Source organism: Typopeltis vanoorti, chromosome 3 (assembly GCF_054136105.1).
Source record: "Typopeltis vanoorti isolate ZY-2024b chromosome 3, IOZ_Tvanoo_1.0, whole genome shotgun sequence".
NCBI classification, from domain to species: domain Eukaryota; kingdom Metazoa; phylum Arthropoda; class Arachnida; order Uropygi; family Thelyphonidae; genus Typopeltis; species Typopeltis vanoorti.
The window spans coordinates 35,193,050-35,219,605 of NC_143551.1; the positions used below are offsets into that span (position 1 = coordinate 35,193,050).

The 26,556-nt window shown below is 37.4% G+C and overlaps 1 protein-coding gene across 3 annotated transcripts in view; it reads right to left on the reverse strand.

The window, feature by feature from the left end:
* Golgin97 (Golgin 97) overlaps positions 1-26,556 on the reverse strand; it is a 288,071-nt gene that overhangs the window by 132,312 nt on the left and 129,203 nt on the right. For all 3 annotated transcript variants that reach the window (XM_090415540.1, XM_090415539.1, XM_090415538.1), the window contains one exon: positions 14,654-14,812. In XM_090415540.1, coding sequence (XP_090271666.1) covers positions 14,654-14,812 — 159 coding nt within the window. The remainder of the gene's footprint in view (positions 1-14,653; positions 14,813-26,556) is intronic.

Genomic DNA, 26,556 nt, shown 5'->3' on the forward strand with positions numbered 1-26,556 from the left:
CTTTCTTCCTTCCAGTCTATATCTCTTAGTTAAAGTCCCCTATAACAATCACTCGATCTGTACTGATTGTACTAATTTGGTGCTGCATGTCTTCCATATCATCTGTGGAATTCCCTGGTCTATAGCAACAACCAACTGTATATTTTGTCTTAATGACCTTAATCTTACACCAGGTTGCTTCAAATGAACAGCTACCCTCCCACCTCTCTCCTATTCTTTTTTGGTTGCAATTCATTTGCTATCATCAGCAGTACTCCTCCCCCATCCCATCTATCTTTCCTGAAAATACTAAACCCTTTGCATTCAAAAATCCATGTAACTACATCATCTGCTGTTAGCCAAGTCTCACTAATGCCTATAACTTTTGGTGAAGTTGCACTAACCAATGCTAAAAACTCCCCCTCTTGCTCCTCATACTTCTGGCATTAGTATATAGAAACTGCAGCATCCCTTTAGTCCCCCACCTAGATTTCTCACACTCACTCGCTTCATGGGTGCCTTCACGCAAACTCACTTGCTTCCACCTTAATTGCTGAGAAATGTTTCCTTGGATTTGCACTTCAACATGCTTGGTGACCAAAGCTTTCTCCAGATACTTAACACCAAAACAATTTGGATGCGGTCATCAACATTGTACAAATCCTTCTTTCTGTCAAACAGAGACCACAGAACCAGAAATTCTATATAATTTCTTTCGCACAATCTACTTATACTCACTGGCTATCAATGTCCTCTTTCTCTGTTCACCTCTATCATAACGTGATAGGAGATTTCTTGCTCTTCAGTTTTGTCTCTTCTAACAACTCTTTTATATCCTCCTTCATAGAATGCTTGCTGAGTAAAATGCTGAGATACTTCGAGATGATAACTATAAGATGTTAACAATGACATGAAAAAGGAAGGAGTAGCCTGAGGGTGGTGCTTTTGAATATGTTAACGTAAATATGTGCTCATCATTTTAAAAGTGATTTCCTATTTTAATTTCATCAAGTAAAACAGATGCAATTCTCAAAAGGATTAATATCATGGAGAAACCCATAAATACTCTTTTTTAAGTGCTCCATAACATTATTTTTTATTCATATAATATTGGCCACTTATAAGCACCCAATATTCTAGGATAGTGTTAATCCATTTTCTTTATACTAGCCACTTTGAGTTTTCTCTTACTGTTATAAGCCCTGAAGAAGCTGAATGGCTGTTGGAAAAACTTGTTGGCATTAGATGTTTATAAATAAATGGTCAACTAAAGATCAATATATATATCATTTTAATTATGTTTGAATGACCAAATACAATCTCAACAATGATAAAATTGAGTATTGTGCTGTTATAAAATTCTTTATAAAAGAAAGTTTAATAGCAAAAGAAATTCATTTGAAGTTCATAAAAGTTTATGGGCACTCAAGGTTCGGAATCAAAGAGTTTCATGCCGAATATAGTAACTATAAATGTAATGGCGACTATTAGCATGAGCTAAAGCACGTAGTACAAACTAGAGCAACTCGTTGCAAAGGTGGAGGAAGTTCTGATTGCTATTCTTAGTATTTTCCATAATGTAAAACCCATCTCCTAGGAGATGGGTGATGTTATACATTATGGTGGGAGGTCACTACTTCGATCTTTATTGAGATCTCATCAGTGAGTAGCTAGACCAAAGTATAATAGTAAGGGTATAGCGAAAAGAACTTATATACTCTGCTATACAAGTTGTCAAAAAGGTGCACCAATAAATTATTTAAAATAAAGAGCCAATAGGCTTCATTTCAGCGATGTAAAACATTATTTAAATTAAGGGGATATTAAATCCCACATTGTTTTAAAACCAAATAAGAAACTCAAGGTTTGGAATCAAAGAGTTTCATGCTGAATATAGTAACTATGAACGTATCGGTGACTACTAGCATAAGCTAAAGCACGTAGTTCAAACTAGGGCAACTCGTTGCAAAGGTGGAGAAAGTTCTGATCGCTATTCTTAGTATTTTCCATAATGTAAAACCCATCTCCTAGGAGATGTATGATGTTATACATTATGGTGGGAGGTCACTACCTAGACCGGTTTCAATCTTTATCGAGATCTTATCAGTGAGTAGCTAGACCAAAGTATAATACTACGGGTATAGCGAAAAGCTTATATACTCTGCTATACGAGTTGTCAAAAAGGTGCACCCATAAATTATTTAAAATAAAGAGCCAATAGGCTTCATTTTGGCAATGTAAAACATTATTTAAATTAAGGGGATATTAAATCCCACATTGTTTTAAAACCGAATAAGAAACTCAAGGTTCATCGCCGAAATGAAGCCTATTGGCTCTTTATTTTAAATAGTTTATGGGCACTTTTCTCCTTCCTTTTCGACAATTAAGAAATGGGCTACCAAGATTAAACGTGGCCCCATACCAGCCTTGAAGATGATCCATGTGAAGGACATCCAAAAAGCGTAACAACACCAGAAATCACTGATCAAGTGCACGATATGGTATTGGATGACCAGTGAGTCAAAGTGCGTGAAATTGCTGAGACTATAGGCATTTCTAAAGAATGTGTACGATATATTTTGCAGGAAGAATTGCAAATGAAACAGATTTGTGCAAGATGGGTGCTGCGCTTGCTCACAGCAGATAAAAAACGCACTCGCATGAAAATCTCCGAACAGTGCTTGGAGAGTTTTAACAAGAATTAAACTGATTTTGAGCATCAATTTATTACTATGGATGCGATTTAGATTCACCATTTACACACCAGAATCCAAAGAGTAGTCAAAACAGTGGACAGAAGCCAGCTGTTCAGCGCCAAAGACGGTTCCATCAGCAGGAAAGGTCATGGAATCAGTGTTTTGGAATGCAAAAGGCATTTTGTTTATTAATTATCTTGAAAGTGGTAAAACAATAACCAGGGAATATTATTCCTAGATTTGGCTTTGCCAGATCTAGGAATAATATTCCTAGATCTGGTCAGCGTTTTTCTTCAAATCAAGAGGTGATTGCAGCTGTAGAGGGGTATTTTGCAGATCTTACTGAGAACTACTACAGGGACAGGATAATGGCGCTGGAGCATAGCTGGAATAAATGTATTAGTCTTAAGGGAGATTATGTTGAAAAATAAATATAATTTCGAAATTACAGATTCGTTTTTACATTGTTAGGCCGAGAACTTTTCAGACCACCCTCGTATATACAAAATTAAAAATTAATTCACAAAATAAAATAAATGTTTTATACATATAAGTATAATAATATACAGATAACTGGAAAAAAAAAATTATAATGGAACTGCATTAAAGTATTTCTATAGTTTTACATATTTCAAATTTCGTATGAAACTTTCATTGTTTCTACATTCAGCTTTGTAATAATGCTGGATTTAATATCCACTTGATTTACTGTATTTAACAAGATGACATCTGATTGGCTTTCTGGTTATTCTTTTTTCTGGTTATTTGGCTATAACTTTTCATAGAATACAGATAATTGAACAAACTTTGTTGCATTACATTCTTGATTAAATTATTTTTCCATTGATATATAATTTTATGGTATTCTATGTCAGGGGAACAGTGAAAGTTACGAACTTAGGAGCGAAAATACAGGAGGCAAGGTTGAGATGGTTTGGTCATGTGATGAGGAGGGAGGACGAATATGTGGGAAGAAGGGTCATGCAGATGGATGTGCAAGGAAGGCGGAAGCGTGGGCGGCCAAAGAAGAGATGGAGGGAGCTGGTAGAAGAGGATTTGAAGATGAAGAACTTGGATGTGGTGACAGCCCAAGACAGGAAGGTGTGGAGGAGACTCATTACAAACAGTGACCCCACTTAAGTGGGAGAAGCTGCAGAAGAAGAAGAAGAAGAAGATATAATTTTATGGTATTACTCAAAAAAAAAAGTGGTGTTACGAGCCATCAAACCTCAGAAATACTCAGATGCACTCAATTTTTGTAAACCTCTGGGTGAGCAAGGTATGGAAGATCTTTGGATGAGCTTAGTAAATTGCTTAATTTTGCACGAGGTTTGAAGGTTGCCTTGATATTGTATTTCTGTAGTGTTCTATTTTTTCTGATATGTCCCTAATGTATGGTATGGAATTTTTATGTATGTATTGAAAACATAATTCAAAAGTAATCCTGAGCTGTGCAATCGAGGTGCTTGGTGAGCCATCTGGAAAGATTAGAGAGCAGAAGGGGGGGGGATTGGTGGTGGAATAATAATGTACAAGAAGCAGTGACAGCTAAGAGGAAGGCAAAACAGAAGTGGGATGAGTCAAGAGTGGAAGAGGACAGAGAGGTGTACAGAAAGAGAAAGCAAGAAGCCAAGAGAATTGTGGCACAGGCGAAAGCCATGGCATATCAAGATCTGTATGATCAATTAGAAACAAAGAGAAAAATTTATCAATGAGTGAAATGTAGAAATAAAGCAGCAAAGGACATCTTACATGTGAGGCAGATCAAAGACGCTGAAGGAAGAGTATTATGGAGGGATGTGGACATAAGAAACAGATGGAAAATATACTTTGATGGACTTTTGAATGAGGAAAATGCAAGGACTCACAGAGGAGATGGTGCAGAACATCAGTAGAGTGGAAGTGACAGAGACCATGAAGAGGATGAGGAATGGAAAATCGGTGGGCTCAGACAGGATTCCAGTGGAGGCATGGAAGGCACTGGGGGAAGAGGGAATTGACCTGTTGTGGGACCTGTTCATGAAAGTTTGCCAGCAGGAAAATATACCCGAGGAATGGAGGGAGAGTACTCTTGTCCCCATCTACAAGGGTAAAGGGATGCACAAGACTGTAAAAATTACAAAGGAATAAAGTTGATGTCCCACACAATGAAAATCCTAGAAAGGGTTCTTGATGGTAGATTGAGGAAGGAGGTGGAGATTGCATAGGAACAATTTGGCTTCATGCCTGGTAGATCAACAACAGATGCTATCTTTGGGTTACGGCAGATGATGGAAAAGTATCGAGAGAAACAAAGGGAGCTACATCTGGCATTTATTGATCTGGAGAAAGCATACGATAGCGTGCCAAGGCAAGAAGTCTGGAGGTGTTTGAGGAAGAAGAAGGTGCCGGAGAAATATGGCAGGTTGTTGCGGGAAATGTACAGAAATGTGAAGACAAGTGTTCGGACCTGTCTGGGACAGACAGAAAGTTTTGAAGTAACAGTTGGCTTGCATCAAGGGTCAGCATTAAGTCGGTTTCTGTTTAATATTGTGATGGAGGTGGTAACAGAGGAGGTGAGAGAAGATGTGCCTTGGACAATGTTGTATGCAGATGACACTTTGCTGTGTGCAGATTCAAGAGAAGAAGCAGGAACTAAACTGGAAAAATGGAGAAAAGTACTGGAAGAGAGAGGTATGAGACTGAGCAGAAGTAAGACAGAGTATATGTGTTGCACAGTGGAGAGCAGCCAGGAGACAGATCTGGAGCTGGAAGGAAATGTCATCAGGAAGGTGAGAGACTTTAGATACTTAGGTTCAACAGTGGAAGAAGATGGAGGAGCTGAGAAGGAAGTGGGATGCAGGATACAAGCGGGTTGGAGGAACTGGAGGGAGATGGCTGGAGTGTTATGCGATAAGAGGGTGCTGATCAATCTGAAAGGCAAAATCTATAGGACAGTAGTGAGGCCAGCTATGACATATGCTATAGAAACTGTGGTCTTGAGGAAAAATAACATGAGCAGGATGAAGTAGCAGAGATGAGAATGCTTAGGTGGATGTGCAGTGTGACCAGAAAGGATCACCTGAAAAATGACTATGTCGGGGGAACAGCGAAAGTCACAAACTTACGAGCGAAAATACAGGAGGCAAGGTTGAAATGGTTTGGTCATGTGATGAGGAGGGAGGATGAATATGTGGGAAGAAGGGTCATGCAGATGGATGTGCAAGGAAGGCGGAAGCATGGGCGGCCAAAGAAGAGATGGAGGGAGCTGGTAGAAGAGGACTTGAGGCTGAAGAACTTGGATGTGGCGACGGCTCAAGACAGGAAGGCATGGAGGAGACTCATTATAAACAGTGACCCCACTTAAGTGGGAGAAGCTGCAGAAGAAGAAGAAGATTGGCTGTGTATATAGGTTTGCGGTAGACTGTGAAGGAAAGGCAGCCTGAAAGAAGACTTGTGACATGTCAAGAAAAGAAAGAGCTATTGTTTTCAAATGGCTAGAGGAAACGATTAAAAAGCTAATACCGCATTATGCCTGCACTTCCAGAATTTACGGCTTGCCTAAAATACAAAACAATCACACAACGATGACCAATATGAAGTAATCTACAGCCCTAATTATCACTTAGCCAAGAAACTAGCAACTACACTCAATGAGTTGGTAGGTCATCCTCCCCCCTCCTATACAAAAAATACACAACACTTCATAAACAAAATTAGAAACATCGCAATCAATGATGAATATTTATTAGTCAGCTTTGACATAGATGTCCTTTTCACTAATGTCCTGTCCCGATCAATGATACTATTCTTCTCATACAGAATATATTTTTGCCTGATATCACGGTCCTCTATGCCCACATATTTTGCATGGCAAAATAACATTTACCAACATCCAAAAAGAAGGTATGGCCATGGGCTCACCACTTCCCCCCATAGCTAACTTTTACATGGAAGACTTGAGCCATACTTTGGGCTCAGAATCTTGAGCCCAAAGTATGGCTTAGATATGTTGATGATATTTTCACCATTTAGCCTCACAGCCACAAAACATTAAATACATTCCTAAGCCACCTGAATAAACAACACAAACATATCCAATTTACCATCGAGACTGAACACAATAACTCTCTTCCTTTTCTAGACACGTGTCAGACGTCTTCCCCTCAAGTTGCCTTTCCTTCACGGTCTACAAACCTACACCCACAGGTAAATACATACATAAAAATTCATACCACCATCTGACACAAAAACTAGAGGTCATCAGCACCCTCCAACATAGAGCCCTAACAATTTTCTCCAATGAGCAGGCGCTGAACAAAGAATATGAAATTATTACCCACATGTTTATAAAAAATGACTACAATAAAAAATCAGTTCAAGATCATCCACAAAAATACCATTAAAAGCAAAAAAGATTACAAGAATGTCATACCATACATTAGGGACATATCAGAAAAAATAGATAGAACACTACACAAATACAATATTAAGGCAAACTTCAAACCTCGTACAAAATTAAGCAATTTACTAAGCTCATCCAAAGATCTCCTTCAATACCTTACCCACCCAGAGGTTTACAAAATTCACCTGTAGCCTACCCTATATAGAAAACCCTATACATATAGGGGAAACAGGCACACCATCCCAATAAGAAAAGATGGACATAAATGCCACATTAAATTCCTTCACTATGGTAAAACAGGCCTGTCACAGACCATGCACTTTAAACATGTTACAGAATCAACTGGAAAGGAACCAAGTCCCTACGCCGCACCAAAACCTGGTTTGCAAGAAAGTTCAAAGAAGCCTGTGAGATGCTGAAACATCATCCAAATCTAAACAAGAATGATGGATTAATAATTCCAAGAATCTAGAAGAGCTATCTTTAATCCATACAGCATCTAGAACAATTCCAAACAGAAGAAAACTTTAATATGAGAGGACTATAGAAATAGTTTAATGTAGATCCGCTACAATATTTTTTTCCAGTCATCTGTATATTATCATACTGTATTATTATAACATATTATATTATTATAGCATAAAAAGTTTATTTTATTTTGAGAATTAATTTTTAATTTTGTATATATTTTATTTTGTAATATTTTTAGCTTATTTTTATTAAAATTTTTTTTTTCTACCAGAGGTAAGGCTAGGATATACAATTAACAAACATTTAGATTTATCTTGCTTTTGTGTAGAAATCATGTAGCTTGTGTCCTGTGAATATGTATGTCTTCTTGACGACCTGAATACTGTGGTCAAAATGTCATTATTTTCTTAATGCACAACAGAGGCACTAATAAAAATTAGCACCTTTTAAGAGCAATTAGAAGAACGATGGTATGTTGCACCCTTTGAATAGAAAAGGTATAAGTTTGATTCTGATCATGATGAGAGGAATCTTTATATGGATTTTTTTCGATAAAAGGTGAGTTACCTGATCTTATACGGAGGTGGTAGGGTTTTTTCTCCCAGAAACTTGGGTTTTTCATCCCACATAGAGACAAATCAACTTTGAGAATACACAATTCACAGAAGAAAAAAAAAATAGTGGTGATGGTGGTAGTAGGCAGTAGATAGCATTGGTGTAGATGATGATGATGGTATTGGAATTTGGTGTAGTTGGTGGATTAAGTGATGGAGACTGAAAGCTGTAGAGTAGGTGTCCTCCCTTGCAGAGTCTTTGCACTCCTTGGGGGTGTTACGTAATAATAATAAGTAATTACTACTCCAAAATGTTTTTTTGTCTCCATAATGTCTGATCTTTAACATCAGCTCCCCACTACCCCCTTTTTTTTTTTAACAGAAGAACAAGTTTTTGGAAGAAATAAATAACATGATACAGCATTCGCCATCCTCTATAACAGCAGCATCATATGCTACTCCTGAAAAATCTCCTGATTCAGACTATAGAGATAAGATGGCCCATTATTGTGGAATGTATAAAGATGAATATGGTGGACACTTACTGACAATTTTGGCAAAATTCTTCCTATTGACTGGACAGAATCATGTGCCTAGAAATGATCTCTGCTCCAACTTCAACAGTGTCCACTTCCATCTCCAGTCAGCAAAACTCCACTTGCTTTTGCTGACAGAAACCAAAATTTCAGAATTTCCAAGCACCACCCATCTCAACTTTCTCAAATACACACTCTTCGACTCCTTTCGACTCAAGGATGGCATTTGTGCATACAATGCCAGAGAGCATTCAACTTAGAATCCCCCAATCACAATCTACTTCAGCTGAAAATCTCTCTGCCCCATGTTGTCAAATTCATATGCTGTCTATCACTCACCCAATGCTACCAACTATTCAGAGCTCTTTCACTTTCTCTCTTTTGCAAGTTGATGTCTTTCAATCCAACTTTCCTAGCAGTGAGGTTTTCTTCTTCGGCAATTTCAATGTACACAATACCAACTGCCTTTCCCTTCTCCAACTACAAAGACCAAGTAGGTGAAGATTCTGAGACATTTGCCATCACAAATTACCTCATGCAAATTGTTTACATGCCCACCAGAATGCTAGATAATCCCAACCACCCTCCAAACACTGAACCTCTTCCACACTAGTGATCCTTCCAAATATACTGTGAAGTTTGTATCTCCCTTAAGTAATTTAGACACGAATGGAAAATATATTCGCAATCTTGTGCATATCTCTTCCACCACCAAGCCATTCTCAACTGACATCTTTCGGCATTATAAGAATGCCAAGTGGATGACCTGTGAGATTATTATTTTCGGCTTTCCAAACCGAGCATATACACTGAATGTACCATGCCCGAATGAAAGTACATATTCCTCATTCCATGCTAAAATTCTATCCTCTAAGTACATCTTTTCTTCAAAAGCTGTGCCAAGGCTGTGTACAAATGGAGAATTAAGCATACCATAACTGGCTATCATCAAGAACCCCACCTTCTCTCACTGCTTATGCCAAAACACGAAACAGCTGTAAGGAAGTTATCAATGCATCAAAAACCAATTTTTAAAGAGCCAAAAGCAGGAAACTTCATTGTGCCCAACTGATAGCTGTATATCTTGGTCTTGGGCCATAGCAGTTGGCCTCAACTTTTACACAACATTATTCCCACTACTACTGCATCCAGATGGGTGTGTTGCATTGTCACTCACAGAGAAAGCCAATCTCTCGGGAGGAAAAGTATGACACTGACATGTCATAGTTTACTTCTGGGACATTTACTAAAATGTCCCAGAAGAAATTCCAAACACCCAACACTCAATTCCTCCTCTGATCTTTCACCAGGAAGTGATCAGAAGGATCACTATCTAAATTAGATAACAAAAAGTACCATGGCTCTGATGCCATTCCTCCAATTGTCCTGAAGATTTATGCTCCAGAGTTGACTCCTATTCCATGTCATCTCTTTATGCTCTCTTACTCCATCAGCATCTATCCTACACCCTGGAAATTAATCCACATCCAACTTATTTTTAAGAACAGTGACAGATTTACTATCAAGCTACTACCCCAATCTCTCTCTTACCTCACTCCTCTACAAAGCAATGGAGAGAACTCAACGGCCAAATCCTATCTTGAAAGTACTCAACTAATAAATGACCACCAGTATGGATTCTGCCAATGCTATTCAATAGGGGATATGCTCACCTCTGAATAAGCACCATGGAAAAGTTTGGCAAATTCCAAGTGGTTGCACCAGATATCAGCAAAGCATTCAACCAAGTCTGGCACGAGGTCCTGTTAAGTAAGCTTCCATCATTCCATTTGTCCCATGGCATCTGCAACTGGATCTCTAGTGGATGCACATGTGTGAGATGGTTTTCTATCTTCTAGAATAAATAGAAATCTGATAGTTTTCTATCTTCTAACTATGCAACTAATGCCAGACCCCCCACAAGATTGTGTTCTCTCACCCACAGTGTTTTTTCTATATGTCAATGACCTGCTCCAGTTGATCACCAATTCGATATATAGTTTTGCCAATGACAGTGCATTACATTCTCTCTCCTCACTCAACAAACCTTGCACCAAACAAACTACCACAACCTCTACAAGCCTAAATTCTGATCTCCAAACCATTCTTTGATGGAGAAAGGATAACCTTATCATTTTCAATGCCTGCAAAACTCAGTTCTGCCCTATTTCAAACAAAAGAGAACCATATTACTCCAGCCTTACCCTTGACAACACCTAAATCTCTAAGTAAGAGATCTCTCTCCTTGGGATTAATCAAGACTCTCTTAGCATAAACACATTACAACCACTGTTTCCTGGGCATCCAAAAAATTAGGATTACTGTTTTGTTCAAGGCATTACTTTAACCATTTACCCAGTTATTAACCCAATACAAATCACAAATCCTCCCATTGAATACTGCTCGCACAACTGGGTACGTGTCCCTAAGAGCTCCCAAAAATACTTGTTGCAATACAGAAGACAGCAGTCACACTGATTAATGACTCATCTCTTACCAACTCACTCCAACCATTCTCACATATACATATGCTCAATCTGTCCTCATAAACTACATTCTATAATCCTGATACCATCTTTGTTACTCTTTTTTGCACCCCTTTCCACACCTTCTGCATCTCACTCTGAACCCAGGAGACCAAATCTGTACACAGTAGTCCAGGTGTGTGGTCGTATCAAGGCCTTGTAAAGAGGCAAAATGACTTCCTTATCCTTACATGTCAATGTTTGTTTCAACATTGCAATTATCCTATGAGTTGTATTAGTTATTGACAACTTTCTTTTTCAATGACTTTTGAACTTCAGTTGTCTATTAAACATAACAATCATCAATTTCTTTTAACATCACTGCACCAATATAATATGTCATTGGAAACGGTTGGTCTGAGTAGCCGGGTTTGGTTGGTGGAGTAGATAGTATACCCGCTTTCCAACCAACAAGTTGTGAGTTCAGATCTCACTTTGCACATGGATGCTTGCAAAGCATGCTCTAGACAAACTTATATCTCTCTGAGTTCATAAGGCTTATCTTTTTTTTTTTTTTTTTTTTTTTAAACTATCGTTAAATATCACGCCCAAGTGCAAAACTTTACATTAACATTGAATAACAGCTACTGTCATTTATTCACTGTTCCAGATTATTTAAATCATTCTGTACATGTATATATTAGTAGCAACTCTGATTGTCCTATTTTTGCATCATCAGCAAACAACTGAATATCTCCTATCAGGCACTTCCAAATATCATTAATGTATAGACTAAACAATGGACTAAGGACTAGTCCCAGAGGTACCACTGGCTACCAATCCCACTGGCTATCCTAAATCTGGTAGATTCCCACCCACTATATATCACTTTCTGAAACCTGTCAGCCATCGACTAATCCAAGTGATAACATGCGTCCCAATCCAATGTTCCCTGTAATTTTTGCTGGCCCATGTGAACATGAAAAACATTTGTGTGCAAATTTACAGTATCAGATCAATATATGCACTGATGTAATATTTTTTATATTAATGTTGCAATTTTTTCATCTAGATATAACATGCTAAGTTGTGAGCACTAAATTAATTTGCTTAAATCTAAGTAGCTACAAAAATCCATCACTGTTTGCATGAGATCAAGTGACTGTAATGTGCAGACAGTAGACACTCTAAATAAATATGCCTCTGCAACTTGCTGTTGACAACATCAATTCACCCACACAGCACAGGCTAAAAGTAACTAATTAGAGTGGAAACACTAGAAAAATTACTATATAAAATAAATGCCAAGTATGATTTATCACATAATTCATTTTTATAGTACATTAAAAATTATTCATTGTAAATTAGAAATTCTGAAAGAAAAATTTGTCTGCACTCTCTTTTTGATCTGTGTACAAGTACACAGCTTAGAAGAAATTATTTCAATCCCTTATTCTCCAGTTTATGCAATGATCTTTCATGTGGTATTATCCTATCAAATGCTTTAGCAAGAGAGAAATTAGTCTGAACACCAAATTAGCTGTATACAAGACAGTGTTCAAACCAGTTTTAACTTATGGATCTGAGAGATGGGTTAGAAGTAAAACACTTGACCAAAGACTAGGGACTGCAGATATGAGAGTCCTGAGAAAGATTAAAGGCACGAACAGATGGCATCAACGGCAATATCATATTAAAAACTAGGATATTAGGAAAGATCTTGATATTGTCAGCATCCAGGAATGCATTAGCAGAGCTAATCTCAGGTGGTATGGTCACTTAAACAGAATGGATGAGGAAAGATTAGCAAAACAAGTATTCTCTGCCAGGTTGGCAGGAAAATGACCCAGAGGAAGACCAAGATATAGGTGGATTGATACAATAAAAAGTGCCTTAGACGATAGACATATAACACCTGATATCATTGGAGTCTTGACATTTAACAGACTGATTTGGAGGAAAATTGTAGATAGGAAGTCAGTAATGATGTAAATTTTTCATGTAGTACTATCATATCCTGTACACCTCTTGAGGGTACATGGCAGGAATTTGATGATGATGCCTTAGCAAATTAACAGTATCATAGTGCATCCATTCTCTTAATCGAAATCAGCCATAACATTATTATAAAATATGAACAAACTAAAACATGATTTCCCTTTACTTCATGTTTACATAGTGATCAGAATACATCATGAAAATTATGGAAACAACTACCATGTTACAGTAAAACTTTAGTTTAATATAAACCAAAATAAACACTTAACGTTTTGACCTTCACATTAAGGTCATCATGTGGAGTATACACACATATATACAAAGAAAGAAGCTGCTCTATCTACATGGCATGTTATCTACTGAATCTACATGGTATGCTAAAGTTACTGATCAACCGTTAAAACTGTTGGCCTGATTTCTGGCGGGGAAAAAATTTATTACATCAAAACTAGAGTCCTGTTATTATTGTTATTTATTAGGTTACAAAATGAAATTAAGCTGCAGAGCAATATGTTCATACACAAAAAAAAAAAGATTAAAAAGTTTTTTCTTTTCTTTTATATATTAATTATCATTATTTTTTTTTTTTTTGTGAACATGTTGCTCTCCAGCTTAATTTAATTTTGTAACCTAATAGATAATAATAATAACAGGACTTTAGTTTTGATGTAGTAAGTTTTTTTTTTCCCACCAGAGGGCATCATTAATTCTCAATATGGACTAACAGGAGCATGCAGAATACCATGCTAATACATAACAAGTTTACCACACACATCTTGATGAAAGGGTGGAAACCTATAGTATGCTGGCATTGTGAGTTGAGTAGGTTGGGAGGGTCATATAATCTGAGAATTCTCTTCAGAAAAAGAGTCTTTTCAAGCCATTCAAAAGCTTCCTATCAGCATGAACTCACACTAGGCAATCAACCTCACTTATCATCTAAAACATTTAAAAAAAAAGTTATGCACAGTGAAATTCAAACTCACTGCACTAGAAACTGATTCTGAATTATTTTAAACATCCCGAAGGAATCCAAGTTATACAGTGAATGTGCATCAGCAGATTGCATTTCTGGCCAATGACTAACACACCTTTTTAGTTAAAAAGCCTTTATACATTCTTGAATTGTGATGGGAACTGAACCTAGGTCATGCCACCAAAGGACTTCAGTTATGCAGCATGAAGGCTCCAAATAGATCTTAAGGCAGTCATAGTCATACACATTTGCCATTTACATTGTAACAAGGTGAATGTACAAATACACAGAAAAATTCATATCATATTTTTAATGACTAAACAGAAAGGAAAACAAAAACTCATTCTGACAGAATTCATTTCAGTCAATGGAGTGCTTAAATAATTTTTATTAATTAATTCATAAATACTAGGGAAGGAAAAAAACATTCATCCTTGATCAAAGCAGCAGAAGACATTTTATTAGATAACTGCTGACATTATTTGTATATTGAGGAAAGGGAAGAGAATTTCCTTTTAAAATACTAATAATGAAATGCATAGTTTACAAAATCTTTTATTATAAATTACATGATTCGTTTAAAAGATATATTACCAAATGTGACAATTCCCGTTCTGTTACTTGGAGTTTTTCAAACAATTTCCAGTTTTCTTCTTCCTTTGCTTGCAATTTCTGGCTGAGATCAATTACTTTACTTTCAAGCCGAGTGCACTCTTCACTATCTTCTGCAATCTTTTTATTTAGGTGAAATATCTGAAAAGGAAGATCAAATCACATATATTAAGATTTTAAGCAAATTCCAATCTTTATGATAAGAACCCTGAACTAATATTTTATGTTTGATGTTCTTAGTGAAGAATTTCACACTAAAAGTTGGAGATTCTCACCTGACAGGGAGGGAAATGGATGCTCGATTTACATACTCAAGATACAACATTATATCCAAGGCTCCTAATGATTATATTTAAAACCAGGATTAAAACTCTGAATGTGGTGGTTAACCTGCTATGTACCTAATTCAGAGGATTCAGATGAAAAGGAGCTCCCCTCCCCACCTTTTTTTTTATTTTTTAAACCAGCTACAAGACTCAGCAGTTTTAAGAAAGGTGATATGACAGTTATTTTAAGGACTCTCAATGCCAAGGTTTGCACTTGATTCCAGTTATTGGGCAGTTATACAGTTCAAGATGTTTGTTAGTCTATTATCCCTTAGGGAACTCTTAGTTGTGTTGGCCGACTAGAGATTTAGAGTGGTGGTAAAATTGAAGCCTGACAATAGTGGCAAACCAAATTATTGAAATCTTTAACTTAACAGCCATATCAGAATTTGGTATGGTGCAATAGTTGGGTTATTTGCCAAACCAATCCTGTGGTAAGTATGACAGTCAGATTATACCTGATTTACCATAAGATGGATATATGATGCCTCTTCTGTCCCTCTTGTCTCATTAGGATAGTTCCTGTTCAAACTGATGAAGGGAATGCAACAAGGTAAGATATTCTGTAGACTTATTAGTGGGAAAACTGAGAAAGAGGTTCTTTAAAGAGCAATTTCCTAAGTTTTGAGTCATTCTTAGACAGTACTTTTACAATTTTTTCCTAAAAGTTTTTTTTTTGTTGTTATAGATGGCTAAAGCCAAATTATAGTGAGTGCTTGTTTTGGACAAGTTACAGTTCTTTCATTATGTCCTCTTTTCTTGATGACTTATTCATTTTGCAATTTTTTCCCAAACTTCTTTTGTTGTTAGAGATGGCTAAAGCTAAATTATAGTGAGTACTTGTTTTGGATAACTTATGTTGAAAGTTCTTTCACTCTATCCTCTTTTGTTGATGACTTGTTCATTTTTAAGGGATTGCGCATTATAGTGGACAGATAAGGACCTTTGTTCAAAGGTATGGTGATGGAAGTTAGTATTGTCCTCTCTGTGTGTTGGTTTCTAATAAATTGAAAGACCACCTGATGGAAGGCGTATAACTAAAGCATCAAGGACATGAAGATAACTGCTTTTCAAGTTAAATGTAGAATTTATTCTTTTATGTTTCATGATGAGCCTTTTGACTCCATGAGGGTATTATATAACAATAAAAACAAGATGGGATGCTTAAGGATCAAAGCTGTATAACTGAGAGGAGACCTCCACATAGCCTTTAAAGGAATGCGGAGAACCAACCAGGGCTTCTGACCTAATGTCCAATCCTCACCTTCTCGTGGTGCACCCTGTTGGGTATCTACTTTGATACTGAACGAACAAGGATGGGCTGGCAATTTGGGATTTAGCCGATCAAATTGTATTCTTATTGGTTAAACCAAAATAAAAAATGACGGTGCAACATGACAAAATTTCATGCCGGCTGGGGTGTCGCCCGGTTAAACAAGGCCCTAGTTGTTTTCGCCAGGGAACCAGGGCGAACAGCGAAAAGTCAGCTACTGGAACAAATCTGAAAACAAACCCCAAATCAACATCACCAGAGTTAAAGATCGGTACTATCAACGTAAGAAGCCTGAATGGCAAAGAAATGGAGCTAGCTGAGGAATTAGATAAGTACCAGATCGACATAATAGGGGTGACTGAAACAAAAAAGACCAAAACTGGTGAGATCTTTCTGAGCAATAAATACAAAATGTTATATTCAGGCAATGACAATCAAGGAAAAGAAGGAGTAGCCATAGTATTCAACACAAAATACGAGGCTAATCTTCTTGAATGGCAGTCAGTCTCAAGTAGAGTAATGTGGGCAAATATGAGAATGGGGAACTGGACAATGAGACTTATTTGTACCTATGGTCCCACAGAAGGGTCTACTAAGGTAGAAGTGGAGGAATTTTTTGAGGCTTTAGAAAAAGCAACTGACACAATGAAAAAGGAAAAGTTGGTCCTTGTTGGGGATCTAAATAGTAGAGTAGGAAATGATTGTGAGACATACAAAAATATTTTGGGAAAATTTGGAGAAAAGAGCAAAGCTAATAATAATGGCAAATATCTGTTGGATTTCTGCTCAGGACATGGACTGGTTATTACTAACACCATGTTCCAACATAAAAATGTGCACAAATTCACATGGAGAGAAGAGGCTAGGAATAAGAAAAGTCTCATTGACTATGTTATTGTTGATAGTGATGTTTTCTCCCTGGTGCAGGACACCAGAGTGTACAGAGGATTTGAAATTGGAAGTGATCACTATTCAGTCCTGAGCAGGATAAAATTGAATTTCATATTGAAAAGAATAACATGTAAGAAAGTTTTAAAGCGAATAAAAGTTGAGCAGCTCTCAGATGTGAACTGTAGACTAAAATACAGAAATATTATTGAAAAGAAAATGAAAGAGTTTGAGAACAGGAATCAAACCTTGGAGATTCAGTGGCAAACTCTGAAGGAAACATTGATTGATTCTGCCAGAGAGGCATGTGGTGAGGTTGTGTGCAAGGATAAAAATATCAGAACTCCCTGGTGGACACAGGAAGTTAAAGAGGCAGTGAAGGAAAAGAAGAAAGCATATCAAAAGTTCCTGGCAAATAAGTCAGCTTTTACTCTTACAGAATACAGAGACAAATGTAAGAAAGCTAAACAGTGTGTAAAACTAGCTAAACAAAAGTCATGGGAGGACTTTGGCAAGAATATAGAAAATAAATATTAAGAAGGTAGCAAAATATTCTGGAGGTTGTTGAAGAAGCTTACGAATGGAGGAAAGAGTGCTGTAAAAGGAATTAGAGATGATAAAGGTGAAATGAAAACAGGAGAAAAAGATATCCTTGAAGTATGGAGTAATTACTTTGAAAAACTGCTAAATGAAACAAGCAGTGATGACAGCACAGTGATAAAAAACATTGACCAGGCATGCAGTCAGGAATACATATCCATACTTGAAGTAGAAAAAGCCATCAAAGGCTTGAAATGTGGAAAGGCAGCAGGAGTAGATGATATTCGACCAGAAATGCTGAAGTATGGTGGTATAAGAGTCTTACAGTTGCTGCACTGCATAGTTCAGAAAGCCTGGGCAGAGGGACGAATTCCCAATGATTGGAGTAGAGCTCTCATAGTACCCATATATAAAAAGGGAAATAAAACTGAATGTGAGAATTACAGAGGTATTTCCCTACTGAGTGTTCCTGGCAAGATCTATGCAAGTATACTTGAGAAACGGTTGAGAAGAATTGTGGAAGAAAACCTTGGTGAAGAACAAGCTGGATTCAGGCCAAATAGAGGCTGTCAGGATCAGATCTTCACTTTACGACAAATAGTCGAGAAAGCATGGGAATATAACAAAGATCTGTATTTAAGTTTTGTCGATTTGGAAAAGGCATATGACAAGGTGCCAAGAGAGAGAAGCTATTCAATACGCTGCAGTTATATGGTGTCAATGGGGCATTATATCAAGCAATACTTAGTCTTTATTTGAGTTGTGAGTCAGCAATTAGAATTGAAGGAAGTACAGGAAGATGGTTTAATGTTAAATCTGGTGTGAGACAAGGATGTACATTATCCCCTCTGTTATTCAATATCTATATGGATCACATTATGAAGGAATGTGGTATTAAACCTGATATCAAAATTGGAGATGTTAATGTCAGCTCTTTGCTTTATGCGGTTGATGTTATACTTCTAAATAAATCCGCTACAAGTCTGCAAGATTCTCTGACTAAATTGAATAGCTGTTGTAATAGATATGGTATGAAGGTCAGCAATAAAAAGACAAAGACAATGAAAATAGGCAGAATCATTGAAAATGTCAACTGTGTTGTGAATGGAGAACCTGTGGAACAAGTAAAACATTTCAGCTACTTAGGCACAATTTTTACTGAAGATGGTAAACTAAATATAGAAATAGACAACAGAATCAGCAAAGCTGGTATCGTGGGAAGTCAATTGAATAAATTCATATGGAATAAGAGAGAAATTAGTCGGAACATTAAATTAGCTGTATACAAGACTGTGTTCGAACCAATTTTAACTTATGGATCTGAGAGCTGGGTCAGAAGTAAAACACTTGATCAAAGACTAGAGACCACAGATATGAGAGTCCTGAGAAAGATTAGAGGCATGAACAGATGGCATCAATGGCAATATCATATTAAAAATGAGGATATTAGGAAAGAACTTGACATTGTCAGCATCCAGGAATGCATTAGCAGAACTAATCTCAGATGGTATGGTCACTTAAATAGAATGGGAGAGGAAAGATTAGCAAAACAAGTGTTCTCTGCCAGGTTGGCAGGAAAACGACCCAGAGGAAGACCAAGATATAGGTGGATTGATACGGTACAAAGTGCCTTAGACGATAGAAATATAAGATCTGATAATGTTGGAGTCTTGACAAGTAACAGACTGATTTGGAGGAAAACTGTAGATAGGAAGTTAGTAATGATGTAATTTTTTCATGTAGTACTGTCATATCCTGTACACCCCTTGAGGGTACATGGCAGGAATTTGATGATGATGATAAAAACAAGATTGTTTGTTCAATCTTGAATACATACCTGTATGCTTCTGATTTTAAAGGGAAGAGGCAGAGAGCTCATGGCTATATCTTCCCCTACTGCAGGAAAAAATTACTATGTATCTTTACTTCAGGATTGCAACACATAAGCAGGCAATAATATTAGTGAAAATTTGGTTCGCAATAGAACAATTATATATCTTTGATAGGGACATTAATGAACTGTGACAGTGGTTTTGATGTCACAGAAGGACTGTGACATCAAAACTGACCAAAATATTTTCAGTGTTTGAGTACAACATCTCTTCAGTCTTGTTATATTTTTAACAAATAGGAGAAAGACCCAATAACTTTTGAGTGTTGCTGCTAGTTTCTTGGTTAAATAATAGATAGTGATGTCTATACCATTGGGTTTGAATATAAGCAGTTGATCAAAACTAGCATTATATTAAAAATGAAGATATCAGCAAGGAACTTGATATTATCAATTAAGAATGTGAGCAGACTAATCTCAAGTCATATGATCACTTAAATAAAATGGAAGAAGAAAGGGTAGTCAAGGAGGAGTTTGATGCCAAGAAGGTAGGAAATGGATAAAAAGAAAGACCAAGATCTAGGTGATTTAATGCAATTAGAAGTGCTCTGGAAGAGTGAAGTATACCATCTAACAATACTGTAGTCTTCACAAATAGCAGATTAATTTGAAGACAAACTGTTGATAGAAGGTTGATGATCATGTAATACTATCACAGTCCTATATGTTGCTTGAGGATACATATTGGAAATTTCATGATGAAAGGATGGGTGACATTGTTCTGGATTATTTTCTACAATAGCGTAGGGTGAGTTAATGTGATTCTTGCATTTTACCAGTCACGATGCTTTAAACATGCATGTCTGTATATATATATATATTGCATATATATCAGTGAGGATGGCCTCAACATTCATAATAATAATAAACTTTCAGCTTATTATTATCATCATCAGCAATCTCTAGAGTCAAGGACTCGTGGAGGAAGGCTGCACATCATCTGCACCAGCTGTCATACCTTCTCTTAAAATCCATTCACCACTTGAACAAGCAAACTGTTGTTCCACTCAGTCACAGCTCTGTGAGAGAAAAATGTAGCTCTCATCGCTTTCTTAACACAAATCCAACTTCCATGGATACCCTCTTGTCCTCTCCCCCACACTCTGTATAATGAAAAGTTGCATTTGTTTCAATAATGAAATAAGGTGAGTTGGCTTAATCACAAGAAATATAAAATCAGAGGAAAACACATAAAAAACTTTATTAATGTAGAATTTTTACCTAAGTATCATTATTATCATCATCAGACCTCCATGGAGTCAAGAGACTCATTGAGGGAGTTCCCACATTCACATGCAGAGCACATCATACTGTGACTTAAATATATTCACTATCTTAGCACCCACCACACTTTCACACAATGCATTCCGATCACCCACCACTCTCCATGTAAAAAAATTACTCCTCATCATACAACTTCCAGGGATGGCCTTTGTTCTCCCCCTGTCTCCACATATTCTATGAACAATCTCATCCACATTAATCTGGTAATTACCCTTTATCAACTTATATGTTCGATCATGTCCCTTCCTCTTCCCTCAATCCACTAGGCTCTGCAATTTGCATTCTCAATCTGTCCTCGTTCAACACATTCCAGAGACCAGAAACGACTTAGTAAATTGTCTCTGACCCCTCTCCAACAACTCATCATCCTTTTCAAAACCAGGAGACCAAATCTCTGCACAGCAATCGATATGCAGTCTGAACAAAGCCTTATACAATGGAATAATAACATCCTTACTCCTACATGTCAGTGATCTTCTCAATAGTCCCATAATCTGCTGTGCTGTAATCACAATATAGCAAAATGTCCATGAAATTTCAAATTCCTATCCACCATCCCCCCCAGATCTTTCATCTCTTCCACCTGTTCTAAAACATCCCCACCAAACCTATACTCTGCATTCTATCTTTGCTCTTCAAATTTTAAAACCTTACACTTTGCTATATTAAACTGATATCACCACACACACACTTGCCCATTCAGACAGTCTACTCAAGTCTTCTTGCAAGATGTAACTTAATGTCTGAGGAGGGAAAAGCGAAAATTCTAGAACAAGACCAAATCGAATGCATATCTAATTATAAGAAAAAAGTATGTGGTAATTTATTATGTCCACACACACACACATGCCAGGAGCAATAGAAACAAAGGGGTTGAATTAGTTGCTTTATTGAATATGATGTAGCCTAAAATTGTTGGCATTAGTGAAACCTGGCTATCAGAATCAGATATGGCAAATGGGATCAAGTGTAATGGGTATAGTATTTTTTAGAAATGACAGAAGGGATAGGAGAGGAGGGGTGCTACTAATGATATTAGACGATTTAAGTCCAGTTAGGGTAGAAAGATAAAAAAACAATGATGGTAACAATGTCCCATGTAGCGGTGAGTTTGAGTCTATCTGGTGTGAAGTGGAGGTTAAAAGAATGAAATATATGGGTGGGTGTTGCTATAGACCTAACAGCTCAGTTGCAGGGGGATGAAGAAATGCATTCCCAATGTAGCCTTATAGGTACCAAATGAATGATCCATTATGGGTGACTTTAATTTTCCAAACATTCATTGGATAGAAGAGAAACCTCATGATAAGAAAGAAAAGGAATTTATTGAATTGTTGTGAGACAGCTTTCTCAAGCAGCATGTGAAAGAAGGAACTTGGGGTCAAAAGAGTGTTGGATTTGCTCATAGTGTCAGAGGGGATCTCTGTCAAGAATATGGCTATTTCGTGCCAATTGATGACAGTGATCATGCTGTACTTTCTTGGGAAGTTTTCAATTGTATTGAAGCTTCGATTAAAATAGGTTACATGCTGAACTACAAAGCTTGAAATTATTATCGACTTAGGAGAATACTATCTTTGGTCCCATGGTATCAGTTACCGAATGGGAAAAATGTCAGGAAAAAATAGGATTGCCCATTGCTGTTCCTTTGATTTGTTGATATAACTTGTTTTTAAAGGAAAAATAACCAGAATGCATTACGAAATCGAATATTTTAACAATGTCCGAGGGAAATTCTTGTTGCAGTAATTCAGTGGTGTCGGATAAAGGAACATCAGTAAATAATGAAACAACATCTAAACTAATCATAATATCCAAAGTGTCTAAATGAAGATCCAAAATTTTATTTTTGAAATCCAAAGAATTGTTTTATATAAGTAGCAGTTCTTCTGGTTGACGAAGTGAGTAAATTTGATAAAAATTTTGAAATTTAATAAGTGGGACAACCTATACAGTCTACAACTGGTCTTAATAGAATACCTGGTTTATGAACTTTTCATATGGTATTTCATTATTTACCAATGTTCCTTTATCTGATACCATTGCATTGGAAAGAACAGCAATGGGCAATCTATTTCTCCTGCTATTGCCAACTTCTATATAGAGAACTCTGAACAACGTATTTTTGACAACATTTCACCTAAACCTACTCATTGGTTCAGATATGCAGGTGACATTTTTGCTATCCCACATGAGTCTCCGTCCTATAGACTGAGAAACATACAGGCCATTATATCCATGCTGAATCTCATCACCATCCCAGTCAAAAGGCAGGAACTATTAAAACACTGGTTCATTGGCCCACTCCTGTTGTTCTTCAGAGGAACTATTACAGAAAGAATTGCAATATATTATTTCCTCTTTTCTATCTAATGGTTATATGAATTCTTTCATCAAAAGAGTTTTAAGTAGTTTTGATACATCTTCCTCTTCAAACACAGAAGAAATAACGCGTTTTCCTATCCCTTATTGTGCAAGGAATTAGTGAACGCATGAAAGTTTTAAAACCACTAAATATTTTTGTTGCCTTTTGACCCATCAGAAAAATTGCTACCTTTTTTACTTCTCCAAAGGACAAGTTCTCACATCTAAGTCATCCAGGTGTCTACCAAATTCCTTGCTATTGTGGGTTATCTTATTTCAGACAAACAGGAAGATCTACTTTTATTTGGATAGAAGAACACAAGTCATATATTCAATACCATGAACCCAAACAGTCTGGACTTGCAGAACATGCCATACAGAGTTCAATGGAACAAGACAATAGTCCTTCACAAAAGTCAGTTCCTCACGGAACGGCTTTATAAAGAAACATGTGGAACTTTACTTCCCTTTCCCAACTTAAACAGATATATATATACATAAAAATATTAAAACCTAGCTTATAAAATTGCTTGTTATCTTATATATATTCTATATATAAGTAGCTCAGACATGAATATATTTCACGCACAAAACTTTGTTTTGCTTACTTGGGAAAAGAATTAAAACCAAGTATATAAAATTTCTAGGCATCTTTAACATATATATATATATATATATATATATATATATATATATATATATATATATATATATATATATATACATATATACATATATATGCATTTTTTTATTTTATTTATTTTTTACTTTTTAAATAAGTTAGGAAACTAAATGACCTTTTTTTGAGTTACATGAGCTACTTAAGTGGTGCCCTTTGGAATTGTCAGTTATTTTTTAATTAGCCTTTTTACATGTACCTGTGATACTGAGGCAAAAATTTTTCTAATAAATAATACTTTACGAGTTATTTCTGTTATTTTAATTTTAAGTAATATGTCTACTCAATACGGCTTGAGAAACCAGATGCTACCATCAATGCTGGTAGGCCTAAGCAGCTATACCGTGTGAAATGGGAGACATTGGAAAATGAGGCTGTGAGGAAGAATTTTGCAGATGACATTTCCTCCAGGTTCAAAGAGATTCCCAAGCATACTGCAGATGTTGAGGAGGAATGGAAGCTGTTCAGAACAGCTGTCACTGCCACACCTTGGTGGAACCAAGAAGGCCAAAAAACTGTCCGGGCAAAAAAGGAGTCCTACCTAACATGGCTTAGAGTCAGGTCACCTGAGATGCGTTTGCGGTATGCTGAGGTACGAAAAGCTGCTGCTAAGGCAGTAAAGACAGTAAAGCAGAAGGCTTGGGAATCCTTTGGAGAAAGATTAGATTCATCCTATGCAAATGCAAACAAAGTATTCTGGCAGACCATCCGCCGCCTTCGAGGGAGGAAATCGTGCACAGCAAGGGCAATTAAGGCCTCTGATGGTGCACTTTTGACAACCGAGAAGGATATCCTTCACAGATGGAGGGAATACTTTGAAAGCCTTCTTAACCTGGGTGGCCCAGCAGTTGTGGACATCCAAGAGGTGCAGATCAGGGCAATGACTAGTCTCACAGCAGAAGAAGTCCATTTAGCAATAAAATCGCTAAAATCGGGTAAGGCTGCTGGCGATGATGAAATTCAGCCCGAAATGCTAAAAGCCTTAAATCGAGACAGTGTTCTCTGGCTGACTCGAGTGTGTCCGGCTGCTTGGATATCTGGGCAAGCACCAAAGCAATTGCAGACAGGCATAATAATACCAGTCTTTAAGAAGGGAGACCAGAAGGATTGCAGTAACTATCGTGGCATCTCTCTGCTCAGCCTGCCTGGGAAAGTGTATGCTAAGTGCTTGGAAAGACGTTGCAGGAGCATAGTTGAGTCAAAGTTCCAGGAAGAACAATGTGGCTTTCGTCCTGGTAGAAGCATAACTGACCAAATCTTCACTTTAAGGCAAGTCTTTGAGAAATCTTCGGAATATGCCAAGAATGTCAACACATGTTTTGTGGACTTGGAGAAGGCACATGACCGGGTTCCTCGGGATAAGCTTTGGCAAGTAGTACAGGAGTATGGAGTGGATGGTCAACTATTAGCTGCCATCAAGTCCCTGTATGAATGCCCTGAGTTTTGTGTCAGGGTAAACAGCACAAAGTCTGAACCTTTCACAGTCTCTGTTGGCCTCCGCCAAGGGTGTGTTCTGTCACTCCTCCTTTTCATAATATTTATGGACTGGATCGATAGGCACAGCTGAGGCAGTGAGTGTGTCAGAATTGGAAAATGTAGCATTGGACGTCTGCTTTTCGCAAATGACCTAGTTCTGCTTAGCTCTTCCACAGATGACCTCCAGCGAACCCTGGATAGGTTTGTAGCTGTTTGTGCAGACGCCGGAATGAAGATCAGTGTGGCCAAAACTGAAACGTTTGTGGCCTCAAGACAACCATCCCAGTGCACTCTAAATGTAAGTGGAGTCCCAATGAGGCAGGTGGAGAAGTTTAAATACCTTGGGTTCATATTCACGAATGATGGAAAATGGGATGTAGAGCTAGATACTCGAATTGGCTTAGCAAGCTCAATATTGTGGGAGCTTGGCCGTTCGGTAGTATTGAAGCGGGAGTTAAGCCAGAAGGCAAAGCTGGCTGTCTTCAATACAGTCTATGTCCCCATCCTCACCTATGGTCATGAGAGTTGGGTAATGACCGAAAGAATGTGGACAAGAATCCAAGCGGCTGAAATGAGGTTCCTTCGAGGGATTGCGGGGCTGACAAAACTCTACAGAGTCAGAAGCTCTGCAATTCGGGAAACCCTCAATACTCAACCGCTGCTTCTCCGTGTTGAGAGATCACAGTTACGCTGGTATGGGCACCTAGTCAGAATGCCACAAGAGAGGCTCCCTCAGCAGGCCCTCTTTGCCAAGCCAGAGGGTGGGAGGCCAAGGACTCGCTGGATAGACTATATCCAAAACCTTGGGTGGACATGTTTGGGAATCCCACCAGAACACCTGAGCTTGGTGGCAGAGGATCGTGACCATTGGAAGTTCCTCTTGCAGCTTTTGCCCCCACAACCCAATTAGGAAGAGTGGGCCTTGAAGATGTATGTATGTATGTATGTCTAGTCATGGTATTTCCTTACTGAAACTTATTAAGCAAGAGATGCACAAAAAGATGACGTGGAAAGAATATCATGAGAATAAGAGTGAGAGAAGTTATGAAATATATAAAGCTCAAGCCAGAAAAGTATCGAGTATTGTGAGGAAAGCTAAAATGGAGTATGAAAAGAAATTGGCCATGCAAGCTAAAGGCAATCCAAAAGAATTTTATTATTATG